The sequence below is a fragment of the Ochlerotatus camptorhynchus genome, unplaced genomic scaffold (assembly GCF_037179485.1).
Source record: "Ochlerotatus camptorhynchus isolate MF236.1 unplaced genomic scaffold, CSIRO-AGI_Acam_v1.1 ptg000132l, whole genome shotgun sequence".
NCBI lineage: Eukaryota > Metazoa > Arthropoda > Insecta > Diptera > Culicidae > Ochlerotatus > Ochlerotatus camptorhynchus.
Genome location: NW_027040622.1, coordinates 3,404,595 through 3,425,758, shown reverse-complemented (window position 1 = coordinate 3,425,758; position 21,164 = coordinate 3,404,595). Strand labels below are relative to the sequence as shown.

General features: G+C 40.1%; 1 protein-coding gene across 1 annotated transcript in view; it reads left to right on the top strand.

Annotated features, from left to right (window-relative positions):
* LOC135700327 (EGFR adapter protein-like) overlaps positions 1–21,164 on the top strand; it is a 60,632-nt gene that overhangs the window by 38,944 nt on the left and 524 nt on the right. Inside the window, exons 2-3 of the mRNA XM_065220818.1 lie at positions 20,228–20,523; positions 20,590–21,117. Coding sequence (XP_065076890.1) covers positions 20,275–20,523; positions 20,590–21,117 — 777 coding nt within the window. The 5' untranslated portion in view covers positions 20,228–20,274. The remainder of the gene's footprint in view (positions 1–20,227; positions 20,524–20,589; positions 21,118–21,164) is intronic.

The window sequence follows — 21,164 nt, the reverse complement described above, 5'->3', positions numbered from 1 at the left end:
CTGCAACCTCGAAGGCGAGAGCTCGGTTGCATGAGCAGTTTCCAGAGTGCTCTCAGATCAAACAAAAAAAAACAGTTATTTTTCGACATTAGGAGACTTGACTTATCCACTCTATTGATTATTCACAATTCATCAGCATGTTTTCAGTGACTAGCTTTTGGTACATCCCAGAACTCGGGTCCTTCCTTGGATTCAGATCAATTAGATTCAAACTAAGCGACCGCACAAAGCTGCTACAGCAAAGTTCAGCACGCAATGCACAGGCAAATGGCACAAAGGCAGCGACCCCCCGGTGGGCCAAATGCAATTAAGTGGTTGGAAAATATCTTACAATCATTCTTCTTCGTTGGCTAAATTACGGCCCTACTGGGACTTTACACCGGTTCTCAACTTAGTGTCCACAGTTGTTAATTGAGAGCTTTCTAAGCCTGTACCATTTTTGCATTAGTATTATTGTGTGGTTTACATCCATACTCTATTATGCCCAGGAAAGTCGAGAAAAATTTCAATCGAACCCAGCCACCTCCAGCATGGTCTTACTTTATAGCTGCACCTTTACCGACTGAGCAATGGGCGGCCCTACAATCATTATTATTACTAAATAGTTTTTCAAAACACATTTCCGAGCTTCTAGAAACACAGCAGTACAACTTTTTGCCAGAAAGTTCATGAAATATAATTTTGTGGGACACAGCTTGTTGCGGATGGTTTTCGAATAGCATCCTGCTGGGCACCGGAAAATGTTTAGCTCTGGACTAACACTCCGCCCCTCCTATATGTGGACAGGTTTTCCCGTTTTGACACGAGGAAAAGATATGTGACATTCGGGCTTGGACAGCGGTTTTTTTCCGGGTTACTATTGTGTAGGAAATTATCCGGTGGTTACCATCGTCATCCCACATACTACATACACATGTCTGAGATGGGATGTTTGAATTCTGTTGGTCACTGCTGCGTTAGGGCGGGGAAAATTTAATTACTGTGATGAAAACGTGTTAATAACCGGATAATTGAATCCCTCCGATGATGGTAAAAACCATCGCTGATAAATGGCGTAGGGTTTCATTTAGATGTCAATGTGCTTTTTTATGGTGTATCCGACATAAAAATGTATGCTTTACAAATTCCATCGATAATAATTGATGACTCCATTCATGTATTAAAATTCACGTTTTTTTTTAGACGCAAGGGTCGGTTTGACCATAAAAATAAAAAAAATGCTTCCCATCCAAATGCGTCAAATATTCGATTGTTCCTATTTCCACATGGATTCAGATTTGGTGTCTAGCACACGATATATATGATGTTGTTATGGGCAACGCACGAAACGATTCTAACTGCTGTTTGTTTTATTGTTTTCATGTGCACTGCTGCAGTGCGTTTTTTAGTCTTGTCGGAGATATGGATGTGTGTGTGTGTACCTACCAAACATGGTAAATTTATTCCCACCAAGAGATCGAATGATTTATAGGCAAATAAACACGTTTCAACTGTTATGTGCTCTGCACATGTATGACAAAGTCATGTAAATATATAGTGGGTACTGTTATAACACTGTGTTTCTGCTGTCGGACGTTCGTTGGCGTTGTTGAGAAGTGGTTCAATAAAACAGTTTGGTTATGATCTAATTTCCGCCATACAAAGCACAACCCGCACTTTATCTCTCTTTAAATTTCGAACGGATTTGTTTCAAAAAATAATGTTTATACTAAAGATGATTTCGAAATTTATTTACCTTTCCATACCAGGGGCATCCCACTCTAAGCTTTGTATTTCTCACGATGTACTTATAAAGTTCTAACTGAAATCTTAGATACCTATAAATACTTAAAAATACTTAAGAAATACTCATTACTATATTGTTTCCCTGGTTGTTAGACAAATTTCTGTTGTTTGTTTACTCAATGTTGTCAGGGATTTTATGTTTTAGGTTGGATTTTGTGCATTGCGAGCGTTGAAGTATTTAGTGAACAAAATAAGAGATTTACAACTTCAGAGGAAAGGTCAATTATGGTATTTCGTTTATGAGAATGTGTCTTTTCTTCTGACATAAGAGACAATTTAAAAAAAATCTGCTTTCTAGCTGCACCGATTCTCAACCTGAAGTACCCGTCTCTCTTATTTAAGTAGCTATATTTGAGATAGTATTTGAGCAAACACACTTTTTCTGAACAAGTTTCATTATAATATTCACTGCCTAGGGACATCCCACTCTAAACTTTATGTTTCCCGCGTCATACTCAGAAAGTTCTTACAAATACCTAAGATACCTGGAAATACTTAAAAATACTTAACCTATATTTCGTATTAGGTTGTTACCACCGTTGCTTAACACATTTTAGTTCTTTATTTATCGGATTTTGTCAAGGATTTTGTGTGAATATTTGAAAGCTGCAGTGCTAATATGTTCAGCTTTAACAGCTATTTTAAATATTTCTTTTTGTTTTGTAGGCATCATGATATGGTCTTCGAATAAGAGAAGATCATTGCAAAAATTATTCACCTATAAATTAAATTGCAGAAGAATTGTCAACGGTGGAAAAAACAGCCGCTGAATATTTCTCCAATTCAGAAACAAATTGCATCATTTTCGCATTATACCTGTGCATTTAAATATGTCTCACTTTGAAGTGCATTTAGCATGATCCGTTCGACATGTTACAGGAAGAAGTCAGGTTGACAATCATAAAGGGCGAACACGAAATTATTGCGACACATTCAACAGGGCATAACTTTTTTACCATTGGGTAAAAATCAACCAAATTTTGCACACTTTCTCATTGATGTGTATTGTGTACATGCTGTCAAACTCGAAGTCGTGTTTTTCGATTCAACGAAAATGGAGGTGAACCAACGCGAGTTGAGAGAACAAATTCTTTCCAAACACCTGGAATTTCCTGACCTGTCGCACCGGCAGTTGGGAAAAATGTTGAACATTCACCATTCAACCGTCTCCAGAGTGTTGAAGCGGTTCCAGGAGCGGTTGACGTTGGACCACGGCAAAGGAGCTGGAAGAAAACCGGGACCGGAGAACAAAAAGACGGAGGGAAAGGTGAAGCGGACGATTAAAGCAAATCCCAACGTCTCAAGCCGTGATTTGGCTAAAAAGATCGGCATGTCGCAGAGCTACGTCCAGAATGCAAAGAAGAGAGCTGGACTACATACATACAAGGTACAGAACTTCCCAAACCGCGATGAGCGGCAACAATCGACGGCTAAAACTCGGGCACGGAAGCTCCACGAGAAGATGCTGACAAAATATGGCTGCTGTGTGATGGACGACGAAACATATATAAAAGCCGATTTTAAGCAAATTCCGGGGTTGGAGTTTTTCACCGGCAAGAGCAAGTTCGATGTGGACGACAAATTTTAGAAGCAGAAAATGTCGAAGTTCGCCTCCAAATATCTCATTTGGCAGGCCATCTGCTCTTGCGGACTGAGGAGTGAGCCTTTCGTGACAAAGGGCACAGTAAATGGCGAGATCTACAAATCTGAGTGCCTCGAGAAACGCCTTTTGCCGTTCTTGCAGTAGCACGACGAAGCTCCGCTATTTTGGTCAGATTTGGCATCATGCCACTATTCTAAAAGTGTCCTGGAGTGGTATGAGGCCAATTCTGTCCATTTTGTTCCAAAGGACATGAATCCGCCAAACTGTCCGGAGCTGCGCCCGGTGGAGCAGTACTGGGCAATAATGAAGCGGGAACTTCGGAAGAGCAAGAAGACAGTCAAAGACGAGAAGGACATGTTAAGAAAATGGAAAAAAAAAAACTGAGAAACTGGTACCGGATGACACTGTAAAGACTTTGATGGAGGGCATCAAGCGAAAATGCGTTCAATTTTACACTCAAGGCTCCATCGATTGACTTTTCTTTTGATTTTTGAAGTAAATATATGTATAAAACTACCCTAAAATTTTGGTTTGATTCTAAACAATATATTTAAGAAAATTGGCATGACATTTTCGGTGTCGCAATAATTTCGTGTTCGCCCTTTAGAACCCTTCCGTTATGATTTGGCAATGTAACACTAACTTTAGACTCTTAGGACTATCGAAGAAGTTGTGAAGGTTTTCCACACCATTCACATTGTACTTTTTGCCGAGTTTGTGGCATCTGGAGAGTCGCATCTTGTAGCTTCCCACCGAACGTTTTTATTCTGCTGTAAAGTGCCATAATTCTGCGTAGGCCTAATTCCGGGCTGTTTTGAAAATTTCTAAAATATTTAGAAATTGTATATAATTTGAATTTAATTGAACATGATGGTAGGTATTAACTACTTGTGCATGGTAAAAATATAAATTTAGATAAAACTGTAAAATACTGCAAAATGTTGGCGAAATGCACGGAATTAGGTGCTGCGCAGAATTATGGCACTTTGCCGTACATAGTAAACATGTGGTAAATATGAACTACATTTCCTCGGATTTGGAACCGTCAATTCTCATCTGTTAAACCATTAGTTTAGTTTCTATATGTATCATCCGGTTTGATAAAGAATTTGGACAATTTGTTGATTGAGGGGCAGCGGTGGCAGCACTGGAATCGGTCGTCGTGGAACCGGTGGGAAGTTCTTATCATTTACTTTCTTGCGGCCGGGCTGGTTTCTCGTCGATGCTTTCTTCCGGATCTCGATGTACTCGGCGCGCTTCGGGCAGGCCTTACTTGTAGCTTTGTGAGCAGGACCGCAGTTGGCGCAAATGGGATCGGCTTCATCGAGTCTGTCGCAGGCACCGGTTTTATGTTGTTTGCTACACTTGATTCAGCGGCTGACCATATGGCAATTCTTCATTCCATGCCCGGACAGCAGGCAGCTTGAGCATTGGGTGACTCCACGGCTAATCGGTTTGGACCGCTCCCACTTCACCTTCTTCTTCTTATTCGCATTTCAAGCTTTATTGCTTAGCGAATATTAGCTTATTGCGTGCTCTCAACTTAGTGTTCTAAATGCACTTCCACAGTTATTAATTGAGAACTTTCGATGCCAATTCCAATGCATGAATTTGTACATTATGAGGCAAGTACAATGATACTCTATGCCCAGGGAAGTCGAGAAAATTTCCAATCTGAAGATTCTCTCGTCCGGACCGGGAATCGAACCCGCCGCCTCCGGCTTTATAATACCGTGCCTTTTTTTACTAACTAGGCTATGAGGCTCCTCTCCCACTTCACCGCTATGTTGAAAAGGACGCGGATGCCTTGGAGGTCCATCAAAGTTGTTGAGTTCTTCTCAAGGTGAACCAGGTATAGCTGGTCGCGGTACTTGACGGCCTTGTTGTGGTGTGCCATCTTGTGATCTTGGCTTCAGTCCATTTGCCAACAGCTCTTCCAAAGTTTATTCGTCAGGCAAAGTTTGGATTTCCTGTTTATAAGAGGATACAAACATTTAATATATGTGTTACATTTGGCTTGAATGCCCTCAATGTGATCTTTAAAAGTTTATTTTTGGTCAAGTATTAATCCAAGATATTTCACTTGGTTTGACCAGGAAATTGGAACTCCGTCCATAGTGACAATGTGACTACTACTAGGTTTCAAAAACGAAGCTCTAGGCTTGTGTGGAAATATTATAAGTTGAGTTTTGGAAGCGTTGGGAGAAATCTTCCATTTTTGTAAATAAGAAGAGAAAATATCTAAACTTTTCTGCAGTCTGCTGCAAATAACACGAAGACTTCTTCCTTTAGCGGAAATGCCTGTGTCATCAGCGAACAAAGATTTGTGGCAACCCTGAGGCAAATCAGGGAGGTCCGAAGTGAAAATGTTATACAATGTAGGCCCAAGAATGCTACCCTGAGGAACTCCTGCTCTAACAGTTAGTCGATTAGATTTGGAATTTTGATAATTTACTTGAAGAGTTCTGTCAGTTAAATAATTTTGAACTAATTTCATAATATAAAGTGGAAAATTAAACTTTTTCAATTTAGCAATCAAACCTTCATGCCAAACACTGTCGAATGCTTTTTCTATGTCTAGAAGAGCAACTCCAGTTGAGTGGCCTTCCGATTTGTTTGAACGAATTAAATTGGTAACTCTTAAGAGTTGATGAGTAGTTGAATGCCACTGGCGAAATCCAAACTGCTCATCTGCAAAAATTGAGTTCGTATTGATGTGAAGCATCATTCTATTCAAAATTATCTTTTCAAAAAGTTTACTTATTGAAGAAAGCAAACTTATTGAGCGGTAGCTAGAAGCTTCAGCTGGATTTTTATCCGGCTTCAAAATTGGAACAACTTTTGAATTTTTCCATTTATCAGGAAAGTATGCCAAATGGAAACATCTGTTAAATAATTTTACCAAGAAAGACAAGGTACTCTCTGGGAGTTTTTTGATGAGGATATAGAAAATTCCATCATCACCTGGAGCTTTCATATTTTGAAACTTTTTAGTTATAGACCTTACTTCGTCCAAATCAGTCCCCCAGGAATCATCAAAAATATTTTTCCGAGAGAAAATATTCAGAAAATCCCGAGCAACCTGATTCTCAATAGGACTAGTAAGACCCAAACTGAAATTATGGGAACTCTCGAATTGCTTAGCAAGTTTCTGAGTTTTTTCCAAATTTGTGATCAAAATTTTACCACCTTCTTTAAGCGCTGGAATAGGCTTTTGAGGTTTTTTCAAAATTTTTGTGAGTTTCCAAAAGGGTTTGGAACTCGGGTATAATTTAGAAATATTATTTTCAAAAGTTTTGTTCCTCAGGGCAGAGAATCGCTTTTTAATTTGTTTTTGCAAATCCCGCCAGATAACCTTCATGGCAGGATCGCGTGTTCTTTGATATTGTCTCCAACGGACATTTTTAAGACAGATCAAGAGCTGAAGATTATCGTCTGTTATAATTGAATCGAATTTAACCTCGCATTTTGGTACTGAGACAGCTCTTGCTTCAACTATAGAATTAGTCAGAGATTCAAGAGCATAATTAATTTCATCTTTGGTTTGCAAATGAATGTTTGGATCGAAGTTATATTCCATAAATGTTCGATATTGCTCCCAATCAGCTCTATGATAATTGAAAGTAGAACTGTTGGGATCACAAATTATTTCTAGGGATATTTCAAAAGTTACTGGAAGGTGATCAGAACCAAAGTCAGCATGGGTAACCAATTGGCTACAAAGTTGATATGAATCAGTTAAGACCAAATCAATAGTTGAGGGATATCTTGCATTAAACTTCTTGCATTTTGCATTAAAATCACCAATAATGAAGAATTTAGACCTATGACGGGTAAGTTTCTGAAGGTCACCTTTGAGAAAATTCTTTTACTGACTTACGCATTGGAATGGCAAATAAGCAGCTATAAACGTAAGTTGTCCAAATTTTGTTTAAACAGAAACTCCCAAAGTTCAAAAACTTTGATTTCAAATGAAAAAAGAATTTTATGTTCGATTCGTCTACGAACAATGATGGCAACGCCACCACAGGGTCGATCAAGTCGATCATTTCTATAAATGAAATAATTTGCGACCTTCTTAACCTTATGGTCAGGTTTAAGGAACGTTTCAGTTTTAACGGCAATATGCACGTTATGAACTCTCAAAAAGTTAAATAGCTCGTCTTCATTATCTTTAAGATCGAGCATTCCAATTTAAAATATTTAATGCTTTTTAATTTTAAAATATTTAATGCCTTTTAATTTTACTGAATTTTAAAGTCATGACAATATTATTTGCAAATTTTACTCCAGTTTGAATAGCATCAAACATGAAGTAAGCATATCAGAAATCATATCAATTAATGATTTCTGTAAAAATTCCATTTTAGGGGCAGCCATGCTTCCTAAGTCAAAATTGTCAAAATTTCCGGTAGAATTACGTTGGTTAGTATTTTGATTTCTAACCGCTGCAATAGCAGCGTAGGTAGCTCCATTAACTCGCTGAACATTGTTAGCAGCGAGGGGAGTAGGTACAGATGAAACATTTGAAGCAGGGGTGATATTTGTACCTACGGGTACGAATGTAGAATTTGTTCTTCGCTGACCGTTGTTAACAGCAGAGGAATTTGTACCTGGTCGAAAACGTGGAGCATTTCCTACCTGTCATTTAGAACGAGATTGTAGGATCGCTTTGCGAGTCTTACATTCCCAAAAATTGGATTTGTGGTTTTCACCACAATTTGAACATTTAAATTTCTTAGGATCTTCCTTCACAGGACAGTCGTCCTTTGCGTGAGCGGAATCACCACAATTCGCATTTAGCTGGCATGTAGCAATTTTTAGTTCCGTGACCCCATCCCTGGCACTTACGGCACTGAGTGAGGTTTGGAAATTTCCTCAAATCTTCCTGAAGTGTTCGCACTTCACTCGGACATGGAGCATAAGGCTAGCTTTTTCTAAGGCCTTAAGGTTGTTTAGTTCACTAGACTTGAAGTGAACTAAATAAAAATCATTAGAAATCCCGTTGTGCGAATCGCCAGGACGGGATTTCATTTTCATTTTGATTACTTGGAGTGGCACAACTCCAAGTAATTTTGCCAGTTCAACTTTGATCTGATCCAGGGATTCACCACTGGGCAGTCCTTTTATGACAACCTTGAACATTCGTTCAGTTTTGGTGTCGTAAGTAAAAAAAATGTGATGCTTCTCAGTAAGATACTTGAGAAGACATTTAAATCCGTCCAAGGTTTCAGCCAATACACGGCATTCACCCCGACGTCCAATTTGTAGTGAAAACTTAACTTTCACGAAATTCAAAAGTTCCATGCGAAGAGCATGGAAATCGGAAATGGTTATCACGATAGGGGGAATCTTTTCCTTCTTGACATTAAGGCGGGAAAGTTTACTAGAATTTTTCTTGGATGATGGATCATTCTCATCATCCGTGAGCAAATCAAATTGATTACTCAAATTAATTTCTTCAGAAGGGGGGTCAAGAGTTTGCCCCTTTCTTTTGCGTTTAGGCGCCATGGCGGCAGTAAATTTTAATCCAAATCGACTTCCAAGCAGATTACTATAAGAATCTGAAGGATCGAAGAGGAATTTTCCAAATCGATATCCAAGAAGGATTACCTCGGGTAGGGTCCAAACAAGGATCGAAGAGGAATAAGAGTTGAAAAAGGTAGAAAAATTTTACAGGTTGAGCACTGAAAAGTGCTGTTTAAATTTGTTGTAGCTTTAGGTAGTAGTAACACTTCCTTCACTTACTTACTTACTTAAGTGTCCTGAGCGCCATCCCTGGCGCAAAGGGCCAACGTGAAAGATCTCCATCCTGGGCGATTGTTTGCTTTCGCCTTGACCTGGGCCCAGGTCAAATTCCGGTCGACTTGCTTAATCTCCTTGTTTAGGCTTCGCCGCCATGAGCCCCTGGGTCTGCCTCTGCTGCGATGTCCGGCTGGATTCCAATCCAGCGCTTGTTTGCAGATTTCATTTCCGCTCTTCCGTAGAGTGTGGCCAACCCACCTCCACTTACGTTCCCGAATTCTGTCGATATCGGCTTCTGGTGACACCGTCGATGGAGCTCGGCATTCGAAATCCAGTTGTGAGGCCACCAAGCACGAATTATAGACCGCAGGCATCGGTTGATGAACACCTGCAGCTTCTGTGTGATCTCCGCTGATACGCACCATGTTTCGCTAGCGTACAGCAGTACAGATTTCACGTTAGAGTTGAAAATTCGGATCTTCGTGCGGAGACTAATCTGATTTGACTTCCAGATGTTTCGTAAACTCGCAAAAGCAGCCCTTGCCTTCTTGATCCGTGCACCTATGTCACTCTTGGTTCCGCCGTCCGACGCTATCTGGCTGCCAAGATATTGGAAACTTTCAACCTTCTCCACTTCCTGACCAGCTACCGTAAAATTGGATGGATTTCCCGTGTTGATATCCAACGATTTAGTCTTGCTGACGTTGATGTTGAGACCTGCCGCTGAGGAGCGTTCGGCGAGATCGTCGAGCTTACTCTGCATGTCAGAACGCCGTTGTGATACTAAAGCAACGTCATCCGCCAAATCTAGGTCGTTTAGATGCTCCATTGTAATAGGCTGCCAGAGCAACCCACGGTTCGGCACACGGTCGATCGCACCAATCATTATCTCGTCGATTACGATGAGGAACAGTAGCGGTGATAGAATACATCCTTGCCTCACTCCAGCGACTACCCGAATAGGGTCAGATAGGGCTCCGTTGTGCAGCACCCTGCACGTGAAAGCCTCATACTGAGCTTCAATGAGGTTGACGATTTTATCCGGAACTCCCTTGCGCCTTAGGGCGCCCCACAGGTTTTCGTGGTTGAGTCGGTCGAAAGCTTTTTCGTAGTCAATGAAAACCAAGTAAAGGGACTCTTGGAATTCGTTGACCTGCTCCAAGATTATGCGGAGCGAGACAATATGGTCCACACAGGATCTTCCAGCACGGAATCCCGCCTGCTGCCGTCGGAGAGTCGCGTCGATCTTCTCCTGTATCCGGTTGAGGATAACTTTGCATAGAACTTTGAGAACACAACACTTCCTTCAGCAAAAAGCAAATAGATCCGCACAGCAAGAGAGCACGATACGGACTGATGGGTGCAAACATTCATATCACGCGTTCTCAATGACTTCGTTCGGAAGCTTATTAACTAAAGTATCGTACCAAACGCATAAATACTTGTTAACTCTGAAATCATGGATGTATTGGAAGTTTTCTGCTCGATAGGCCCAAAATGGGCGATTAGGCCGAAGTAGTTCTCTACCCTATAATCGATATTTTTAACATATGTTGAGCAAATGCAAAATGCTCAGAAGAATATGAATCGCAGCCAAAAAATTTTTGTCCTTGATTTGCTTTCCGTCGATCGTGTTTTCTGTGCTGAGCACCAATGCTACCGACGCCAGGAAGGCAGCTCCCACACCTGGACCCTACCTATCGACCGATCAAATCATGGACCGGGGACCAACGGTTATCGTGATCAGAGATTGTATGCCTCTTTTGATCGGAGATTTTCGGTTGTGGACCGGTGATCGGATTATTAGCTCCAAGCCCCGTGAGCGATAATTTAATCTAATTGAATGAGTTATTTGCAAACGTTTTCTTCTCGAATTGCTTCAGTCTATAAAGTGATATTTTTAAGGCAGCCAATAACTTCCGGTGCAAACCGCAAAACTGTCAACAACAGAGTGCAGCCTTAAGATCTTTTAATTTGCCAAGAGGTAAAACCCAGTTTCCCACCATCAGTATAACCACGAAATAGCAGCTTGTATCGTCTCTGGGACTTCTTAAGTGAGCAAGATTGATGAGGTGGCATCTCTTTGCGAGAGAACAAATTGTGATTTATGATGTCCGTTCCGGTCACACAAATTGGTGCAAGCCAGGATGAGACGTCGCGGTACGTACACTCATATGACTAGACAGCAGCATATGGTACGGACAACAATCAGGACCGGGGCGGGTCAATCCTTTTTTCCCTTGCCGGGAGTGAAAGCCACTAGAATGGAACTCTGAAGTGGTTCGTTTATTGGAAAAAGTTGTTCTGTCATCATTTTCTCGCTCGCTCGCCCACTCGACTCGTCTACACACTCATCCATGTGATATGACTTTGCGGATGAGTGTCGGAAAAAAGAGTGGAAAATCGAGTAGAGTGATTAATAACGGATGCTTTCTACTCGATGGATCCGATCTGTGATTCTGATGAATGGAGTAGCATTTGTTCTATACCCATTGATGGCGAATATCTTGAGCTTCAGCTTTGATTGATTACTGAAAATGGAGAGGATAGAAATATGATAAACCGGGACCCGGGAAGTAGATTCGTTCTCTACGATTGAGTTGAAGTCCTTCAAGATCCATATTCTAAGCCTCTCCATTCCATTCAACGTATTTTAATAAAATAAAGGCAAACATCTCAATGAGCATTCGTTCAGTCGACTCTTCAGTCGAAAAGTAAAGCTCTAACTTGTTGATGTTGACTGACACAGAACAAGTTGATTCAAACCACCCCTCCCACTGGCTTTCCTCCTACTACTGAGCTACAAGTTAGATGATTCCATCTCGGTTTAACACAACCGACGACGATGACGACATGGATTGAAAAGTCACTGCTCAAATCAGGATTAAGGACGTGCACAATTTATCATGATGCTTTGGCGTACCGGATGTAGTCGCAGACAAAGCTTATAATTTTTGCACTACCATTGATTTTAGAACAACAAATGTAGCAATTTTCAAACCCTGTCATGAGACGACATACGACGCGTTTCGTTCGACGATTAAAGGATGGCTCAGTCACGTGATTCCTTGAATGGAGTGGCAAGGAATTTATCTCTTTTTTAATATTCTTCAAAGCTGTAACTGACTACCTTTAATGTCCCCCCAGTTCATTCAAGGGCCTCATCATGTTGGTTAAGAGGATGATGCTCCGAATACCGGGTGTTGCGACAGATGAATGAACATACTCGAATGAATAGACGGCGTGTACTCTGGCAAGGATACCGACGGTGGAAGTGGAAACGTTGATACATAGCTCCAGTCCATTCACGATGAAGGTGGAGTTGGGGATGGTGGTGATAAAGTTAACCATCATTCACTGAAAGAAGCTTTTGACTCTTGTCCGTTCTCAGGAGGAGCGCGCGATGATTATTATTAATAACCCATCGCGCATCAAAGGGAAACGGAAAATTATGGTCGTTAAAAAGAGATTTATCATCAAACGCAAAGCGGACAAGAGGGTGATAATATTGTTAAACTAATGGAGGATTGTTCGGTGCAGCTCGGAGGGATGCTGATTTCTGATGATATCGATCGTTTATCACACGGTCGGTCGATCGGTGCAATGCAGATGTAGGATTTCACTGGCAGAAAGGAAATTCGAAATCGTAATTATTCTCGCAGCACAGCAAAATGACACCCGGGAGTTCGCCAAACTAATTATAACAGTTTGTTCCATTTGCTGCTGCACACACCTTTTACAGTTGTGAAAATTACCGTCACTTTCAGAGAACAGTAAAGTTATCCTTCTGGTTCGAACTGAAATGGTTGCGGAATCGTCTTCGGAAATGGTTTACGATTTAAAAGAGGGTTTATTTATTTATTTATTTATTCATTTATTTCATCAACCGATGTAGACTAGTACAAATACATATACAAATTTGTTTTTCTTAAGAATATTAAAAAATATATTGTCAGCTATTATATTTTTACTTCCTACGAGTTATGATTCCGTATGGAGTTAAAATATTGTTTTAGTTTATGCCGAGACATTGAAAAGTCAATGGTTTCGCAGTATTGATTGTAAGACGCCATCATGCGATTTAATGGCCCAAATTTTGCATAATTTGTGCGATGATGGGTTACGGCAAATAAATTTCTATTTCTGAGTTGTCGAGTAGGTACATAAAAATTTAATTTTGATAAAAGTTCTGCTGAGTTAATGCGCTGCGAAACGATATCGTTTACAAACGAAACCATTGCATATTCACGACGCTCTTTTAATGTTTGTATGTTTATAAGCATGCAGCGTGCTTCATATGATGGAAGAGGAAATGATGTCCAACCTAATTTACGAAGGGCATATAATAGAAATTGCTTTTGTACTGATTCTAATCTTTCTTCGTGCGTGATTGAAAATGGAGACCATACAATGCTGCAATATTCCAGTATTGACCTCACATAGGCAATATATAGTGTTTTAATTGTGTATGGGTCCTGAAAGTTATAGCAAAAGCGCTTGATAAAGCCTAGCATGTTATTTGCCCTGTGAATAATTGTATTGTAATGGTCTATGAAAGTTAGTTTGGAGTCTAAGATAATCCCTAAATCCCTGACTCTTTCACATTTTTCTACATTCTGATTTCCTAATGCAATTGAAATGTTTGATGGTGTTCTTTTTCTGCTAAATGATATTAAGTTGCATTTTTTTACATTCAGTTCTAATAGGCTTTTTTTTACACCATGTGTAGAATATGTGTATTTCACTCTGGAATATATTGATGTCTTCATCATTTTTTATTTCCAAAAAGAGCTTCATGTCGTCGGCATAGATTAGCAATTTTATTTTTTTGAGAATGAAGGAAATGTCGTTTACGTACAGAATAAAAAGAAGAGATCCCAGATGAGAGCCTTGCGGGACTCCTGAGGTGACTTGAATTGGGGTCGATTTCTTTCCGTTGAATTTAATTATTTGTTGGCGGTTAGTTAAATATGATTCAAGCCATTTCAGGAGTCCTGGCTCAATTCCAATTTCTTTCAATTTGAAAAGAAGCATTGGTATGTCAATTCGGTCAAATGCCTTGCTAAAGTCTGTATAGAGAGCTTCTACGTGGTTTCCATTATCCATTGCATTTAATGAATAGTCTATAAATTCAAGTAAATTTGTCGAGGTCGAACGTCCTTTAAAGAAGCCGTGTTGCATGTCAGTAATTCTATTTTTGGTTTGAAGAAATAATTTTTCATTTACAATTGCCTCGAAAAGCTTTGGAATGCAAGAGATAATGGCTATTCCACGATAATTACGTACGTCAGATTTTCGGCCAGATTTAAAAATAGGTACTAAAAATGAGCTTTTCCATATTTTTGGGAAGGTTCCGGATTCCAGTGACATATTAAAAAGCCAAAACAATGGAGCAGTGAGTTCCATTGCTAGACTTTTTAAAAATACTGGAGGAATTCCGTCAGGTCCAGGACCTTTTGAGGCGTCTAAATTCTTTAAAGCCTGCACTGCCGGCACTGCTATTCTCTTCAGTACACTGAACCAATATGACATATTCCTGTTATGTGGAAGTTTAATAAATTTGCGCTATAAGATAATTTAATGAAAATGATATGATTGAAAATGTGTCAGGTAAATTCTATATAAATATCTGATACATTTACAATGCTGATAATTTGGTAACTTTTACATGATCGTCATATGATAAATGAAAATCGGTCAAATTATAATAATTAACTGAAATGGATTTGAAACGCATAAGCATAAGCTTTACTATTCACCACAATATAATATACGTGTCATAAATCAATCGAAGTAATGTTTATGTTAAAATCACATAAAGTTTACTTCTTCTTTTAACACATTTATTTAATCGATTTCTAAGAATAAATCGAATAATAAACATCAGTCAGTGGAGCTTTCACAGTTGTGTCTTTTTTATTGAAGCTGATTTGGAATTCGATCAAGAACTGTTTAGGTGTGATGCTTTCGGTGTCTGTGCTCGATTCCACTGGGCCACGGCTGACTTCAAGGTTGAGCTCGTTCAATAAGCATGAAGTAAGAACAGCTCTCCCAACATGGAATCAAGAGCAAATTTTCATAACGTCAAATGTAACAAAGGTAAACAAAGTCGAGCTATCAGTGTCAATCGATGCTCCTGCTATAACACTGTATACTGTCCGAATATAGGATCACATCCCATTTTTAAATTTATTTACCAGTCGAATTGCTTTTTGACGTAATCACCTTCCGATCAAAATAGTTTTCGATGTTACTTAAGTCACCCGATTTCTATGGAGATGCCGTTTGCCTTAAGTAACAGCACTGAGAAACCCGTGAAAAGTGTACTTTCGTCGTTTCGCTTTCTCATTATTAAAGTGAATAAATCGAACTGTTTGTTGCTAAGATGATTTCAGTGGTCCTAAAATGATGAATGGGCTGCACGTAAGCAGACGTAATTGATAATTCTCCAGAATATCCTGGTAAATACACTTTGACTTAAGTAACAATAGGGGCCACCAAACGACGTATAATAACTTTTGACTCAAAAACCAGTATTTCTTAGCATGAAAGCTAGCGATTTGCATTTGTATGATTAAAACCCGGCTAAATATGTTAAACATTGCTACCACTATGAGATTATATGTGTTTAATTGGAAATAGGAATAACTTTTCGGTCATCAAAACAAAACTTTATTTTTCTCGGATCGGTGCGAATGTTACTTACGACATAATGAAAATTTGCTCTTGGAATGTAGTGCAACGTTATGCTCGTTTTGCAGAGTGAAGAAAAATTGCACTGACAAATTTATGCTCCGTTTCGGTGGTGTCGTGTATTAAAATCTTTCTTAATGCTCCTGTGTGCAATAAAACAACGACTACATTATATGAGTTCATGGAACTGGTTCATGAAGTTCGAGTACTAGTGCTGGAATCTGAATTAGCCGTGCACACTAAGATTTTGTTTCCGTGTTCGGTAAGTTTTACCGAAACCGAAACTGAACATTCGGTAAAACTTTGACCTTCATTTTAAAGGTAATTGAATTTGAAAATAGTTTTAAAACATGTTCAACCTTGTTCAAATGATCAAATCTTGTCATTTTAGTAGACATTTATGTTCAAAGTAGCTTTTACCGAACAGTTAAGCTGTTCAGACTTCGGTAAAAATTACCGAAGTCGGCGATAGTTTCTAAGTGTGTGTAGAAGGCTTACAATTAGAATCTTAGCAAAGTAAATATTGCAGTAGAATCATCATTTTGTTTCAATCTCAATACATTCTTTTCCGGAACCCCTTATCTTATGGAACAATAACAAACAAGGATTATGCAATACAGTATCATTGTTGTTAGCTATACCCAACTAACAATTTTCGAAATGTAAACGCTTTACTCATTTCAATTATACAGCCTCAAGCTGTATTCAAATGTTATACGATATGAGGAAACCTTTACTCAACCTCTATACTGAGTTCCAGATTGAGGATGTTGTCGAAACCTGGAGCCTTCATATTTTTGGATTTTGTTGTTGTTTTCCTTTGATTTGTTTTCCGTCGATCTTGTTTTCCGTGCTGAGCACCAATGCTACCGACGCCAAGGAGGCAGCTCCCACACCTGGACCCTACACCTATCGACCCATCATCTCATGAACCGAGGACCAACGGCTTTACTTCCCTTCCGACGGAAGGCGTGATCAGAGATGTTATGCCTCAGAACATCTCGGTGGCGCCGACTGGGATTGAACCCAGGCCTGCTGGGGTGAGAGGTAATCACGCTTACCACTACACCACCGGCGCCGCTCATATTTTTGGATGATTTGATATAGGCCAACAGTTTGTCAGCTGTGATCTCGGATTCCTCAAGAAAGATGTTGGGAATCTGATGGGGGTTGGCTGCGTTTTTAGCTACCGCAGCCAGGTGTGGACTTATGCTGTTCTGTCCAAGATTGTGGGTGGTCATATCACTGCGGCCTTCTCCACAGGGGTTATCAGATGAACCACTGAATCGTCGGATTTAGTCCGTAGAACTTCAATATAGGAACTCCAGGATGAATCGGAGATATTTTGTTAATACAAACATAAATCTCACATAATATAGTAAGCTCACTGGACCTTACATTTATTCTGGACATAGTGGAAAACTTGATTGAGCATGTAGAACTTCAAGATGAATTCTTCAGGAAGATTTGAAGATTTTACTGAGTCTCGAATATGGAGTTTTAATTTCATATTGAGTGTTTGAACTCTACGAGGATTTTTGAATGCATATCTTTGAATAAAATCTCAAAAAATGTCTTTTATGTCCTTTAATGATAAAGGTCTGAGCTTCAGATTAATTTGGAGACCATCAAAAAAATGTTTTCTTATATTTCTCTGATTTTGTAAATAGCTGAGTTTACAAAAAGCGAAAAAAGTTCCTTAAAATAAGCCTTGGAAAAAATTGGGACTGCAACAATTAAGGATCTGTTAAGGTTAGTTTCTATACATTTAAGACATCAGCATGAGCTTCAGGACAATTTAAGAAGTTTCAAGAATATTAGAGAGGTCCAGATAACTCCTGGAAAGTTTGAGAATCTTCAGACATATTTGGAACAGAAGTCCACAGATTTTCTGGGGAGTTTAAAGGTTTTCATGACATTTCAGGAGAATTATGAGAACATCAGGTAAAATCAGAGAATTTGAGAGCAACTCAGTTTACTTCAAAGAAATTGTTGGAACTTTAATTACGAGAATCTCCGGGGATTTCCAAAAACCTCAGTAAAGTTCCAACTTCAGAGAAGTTTAAACATTTTTAGGCAGTTTAATTATTTCCAGAGATGTTCCGAGGATGGAAGATCAGAGAACTTCAGAGCAGTTCCGTTAAATAATTGCAGATTTTTTCAAGAGGTGTCGAGGAATAACGGCATATTCCGAGAATTTCAGAAAAGTTTTAGAAATTTCTGGAAAATTTCGAGTTATTCAGAGAAGTTCTCTGAATATCGAAAAAAAAATATAGGAATGTAACAGAAGTTCCTTGAATTCCATGACAAATTTTGGAAACTTCATGAAAAAAAAACGAAAACTTTAGGCAAGTCCATAGAAGTTCAAGGAAGTTTCAAGGGGTTGGTCCCTCCGCACAGTGTGCCAAAAACGGATTTGGGTACACCTGGGCACACTCATGGGCACTGTTTGGCATCCATGGTTGAAAAAATTTGTTATTTAAAGTATTTGGCAGCACTGAAATATTTTCTGCGCCTGTGCGTATGTGTCAAAATTTGATTTAATCATAGTTATTGATACAATTCAATTTTTGGAGACTGCAATAACCGTGAATTTTCACCTAGTCCTGCCATGATTTCCTCGAAAGACAGTAAGCTCAGCGCACATCTTAATGCCTGTCTAAAGCAGCACATTAGGGGACGCGCTATTGTAATGAAAATTATCATCATCAGATGCATAACAACATTCCACTCAATGAATCCCACATTCTAAACAACACCAATTCTGATATGAAGAAATGTTCCTCCAAGAAATCTAATCCTCGGTAAAAAATCTCATTCCTTCCAGATACATGCTGGAGATAGGTACCTCCAGCTCCATAAGAAAAATCGTAACCCAGCGCTAAACCTCGACCATATTTCCTATCAGATGGGCTCAATCTGTTCATTAACTCTAGAGTGCAGCTGACTGTGGACTTATGTCCGGAAGGTCAATTCTTCGGTTAATGATCAAACTAAAATGTCCAGAAATACCATCTGACTGGAGCTGCTCATCGTGATACCAACCGGTGGAAACTAACGTTTTCAAATTGGCTCATTACTTGACTAGCCAATTGGTCCCAAGCAAATCGATTAACGTACCCCAATCTAGTCGAAATTCTAGTACTAAACTATGTTTGTTTTGATTCGCTATGAAAGTTTGACAGATAAAAAGAGGGGTTCGTGGATTTTCGTATGTTTCGAGGTGTGCAACGATTAGCTTGGGACCGAGGAGAGTATCAGAGCTGAGCCAAAAAGTTGAGCACGTTTCATCGGTACCTTCCCATTTTGCCGGAATAGTGAAGAAGTGATAAGATGATTTTTCATCGGTAGCTCTTCTAAATAAAGCAAATTGGTATATTTTAAAATTAAAAAAAATCCACAAAAATAACGGAAAATAATACAGTTTCCTTAAGATTGTAACTCCTTTGCACCTATAGTTGCGTAGTGCCCCTATAATGCATTTCACTATTATAGGAACCAAAGTTAGTAACTACCACCACTACTGGAACAGTGATCCCATTAATGGAGGAAGAGTTGTTTAAAAATGTATGCAGTTTTATTGCAATGTAATATTTTTCTAGCAAAATAGTGTTTGAAAGCTATATGTTTTCCGTGCTGAGCACCAATGCTACCGACGTGCCAGGAAGGCAGCTCCCACACCTGGACCCTACCTATCGACCCATCAACTCATGAACCGGGGACCAACGGCATTACTTCCCTTCCGAAGGAAGGCGTGATCAGAGATGTTATGCCTCAGAACATCCCGGCGGCGCCGACTGGGATTGAACCCAGGCCTGCTGGGGTGAGAGGTAATCACGCTTACCACTACACCACCAGCGCCGTTGAAAAATTGAATGTACATTGATAAATAAATAAATTGTCTTAGTATCTCCACTACTCGCTCACCCACTCTAAATACGCCTAAACATCCAAAACGCAATTAATTAAACATAACACAAATAGCATTAAGTAACATCAAATCCCTATAGAAACCGCATTCCAAATTGGCCAAGCATACCCAAGAGACCATTTCGAGTATCATTGTTTTATGTTAATGGATTTAATCCATCATTTGTCTGCCCCAACGACTGCACATATCCTGCGTTGAACTCATCACATCACTCAACCACTCATCACTTTTGCGAGGGCAAATCAATTTAATTTACTGTCAGGCGAACTACATCCGGAAATTAATGTTATTGCTCACATTACGTACGTGCGCCACCGCAATTGACCAGTGCTATCAATAAAAATCCCATTTTATTGTCCTTCACCCGTACATGGGGCAATAAACCATCAATCTTATTATCGGAATTGAAACACACTCTCCGACATCGAATAGTGACACCGTTTTCTCTACTTCTCCCTCCCCCGCAACAGATCGGCTCGTAATGTCCTGATCCGAACGAACGGCAGCAACGGCGAAGATGAACTGTACAGCACTCAACAGCAATCAAATCGAAACGACACCTAACAACCATCCCCGGCTGGCGGTACCAACAGCTGCGACCAGAGCTTCCGTTGGAGTACCGGTACCAAATGCATCCAGCAGTTCCGGGATTTTCTTCCACCACACCAACAACCTCCTGGACGTGCCTCGACCGAACAACTCCGAGGAGGAAAACTCTCCTACCGAACTTAACAACTGCCGGCGGATAACGGAGAAACCTCCCTTGGTAAGCATCCTCACTCATAACCGTTAAGCAATTTCAGCGAAATTATTTCACGAACCCAAATCGCAGGTCAAACGCCTAACCATGGGCATCCTCCGGACAGCCGAAGACAGTAGACCCCTGGTGCACAGCTCGTCCCCCTCGAGCTCATCCAGCTCGTCGCAAACGATCTCCGATGGATACGTCAACGAAGGCATCTGCAGCGAAGCAGTAGAGGCGAACGTAGTATTCAACAAATTCGGCGATTCCTGCCAAAGGACGCTGGTGACGCAAGCTACCGTGGAAGGATCACCCCGCTACAACCACAGCATAGCCCTGTATCCACAGGCCGGCTCGACCGGAGCCTCCATCCCACTGCGGAACGATTGCCTTAGCTTGAAGGAACAACACGAACTGAAGGGAGCGCCCTGGTTCCAGGCCGGGATTCCAAGGGAAATTTCCCTGGAGGTCCTCTCCCGACAGAATCCGGGAGCGTTTTTGGTGCGCCAGAGCACCACCAAACCAGGCTGTTTTGCTCTGTCCCTCAGAGTACCACCACCAGCACCAAAAGTAGCGCATTATCTAATTTTAAGGACGATACGAGGTTATAAGATTAAGGTAAGCGAGTCCCTTCCATAACGCATAAGGTCAATTCGACCAAGTCT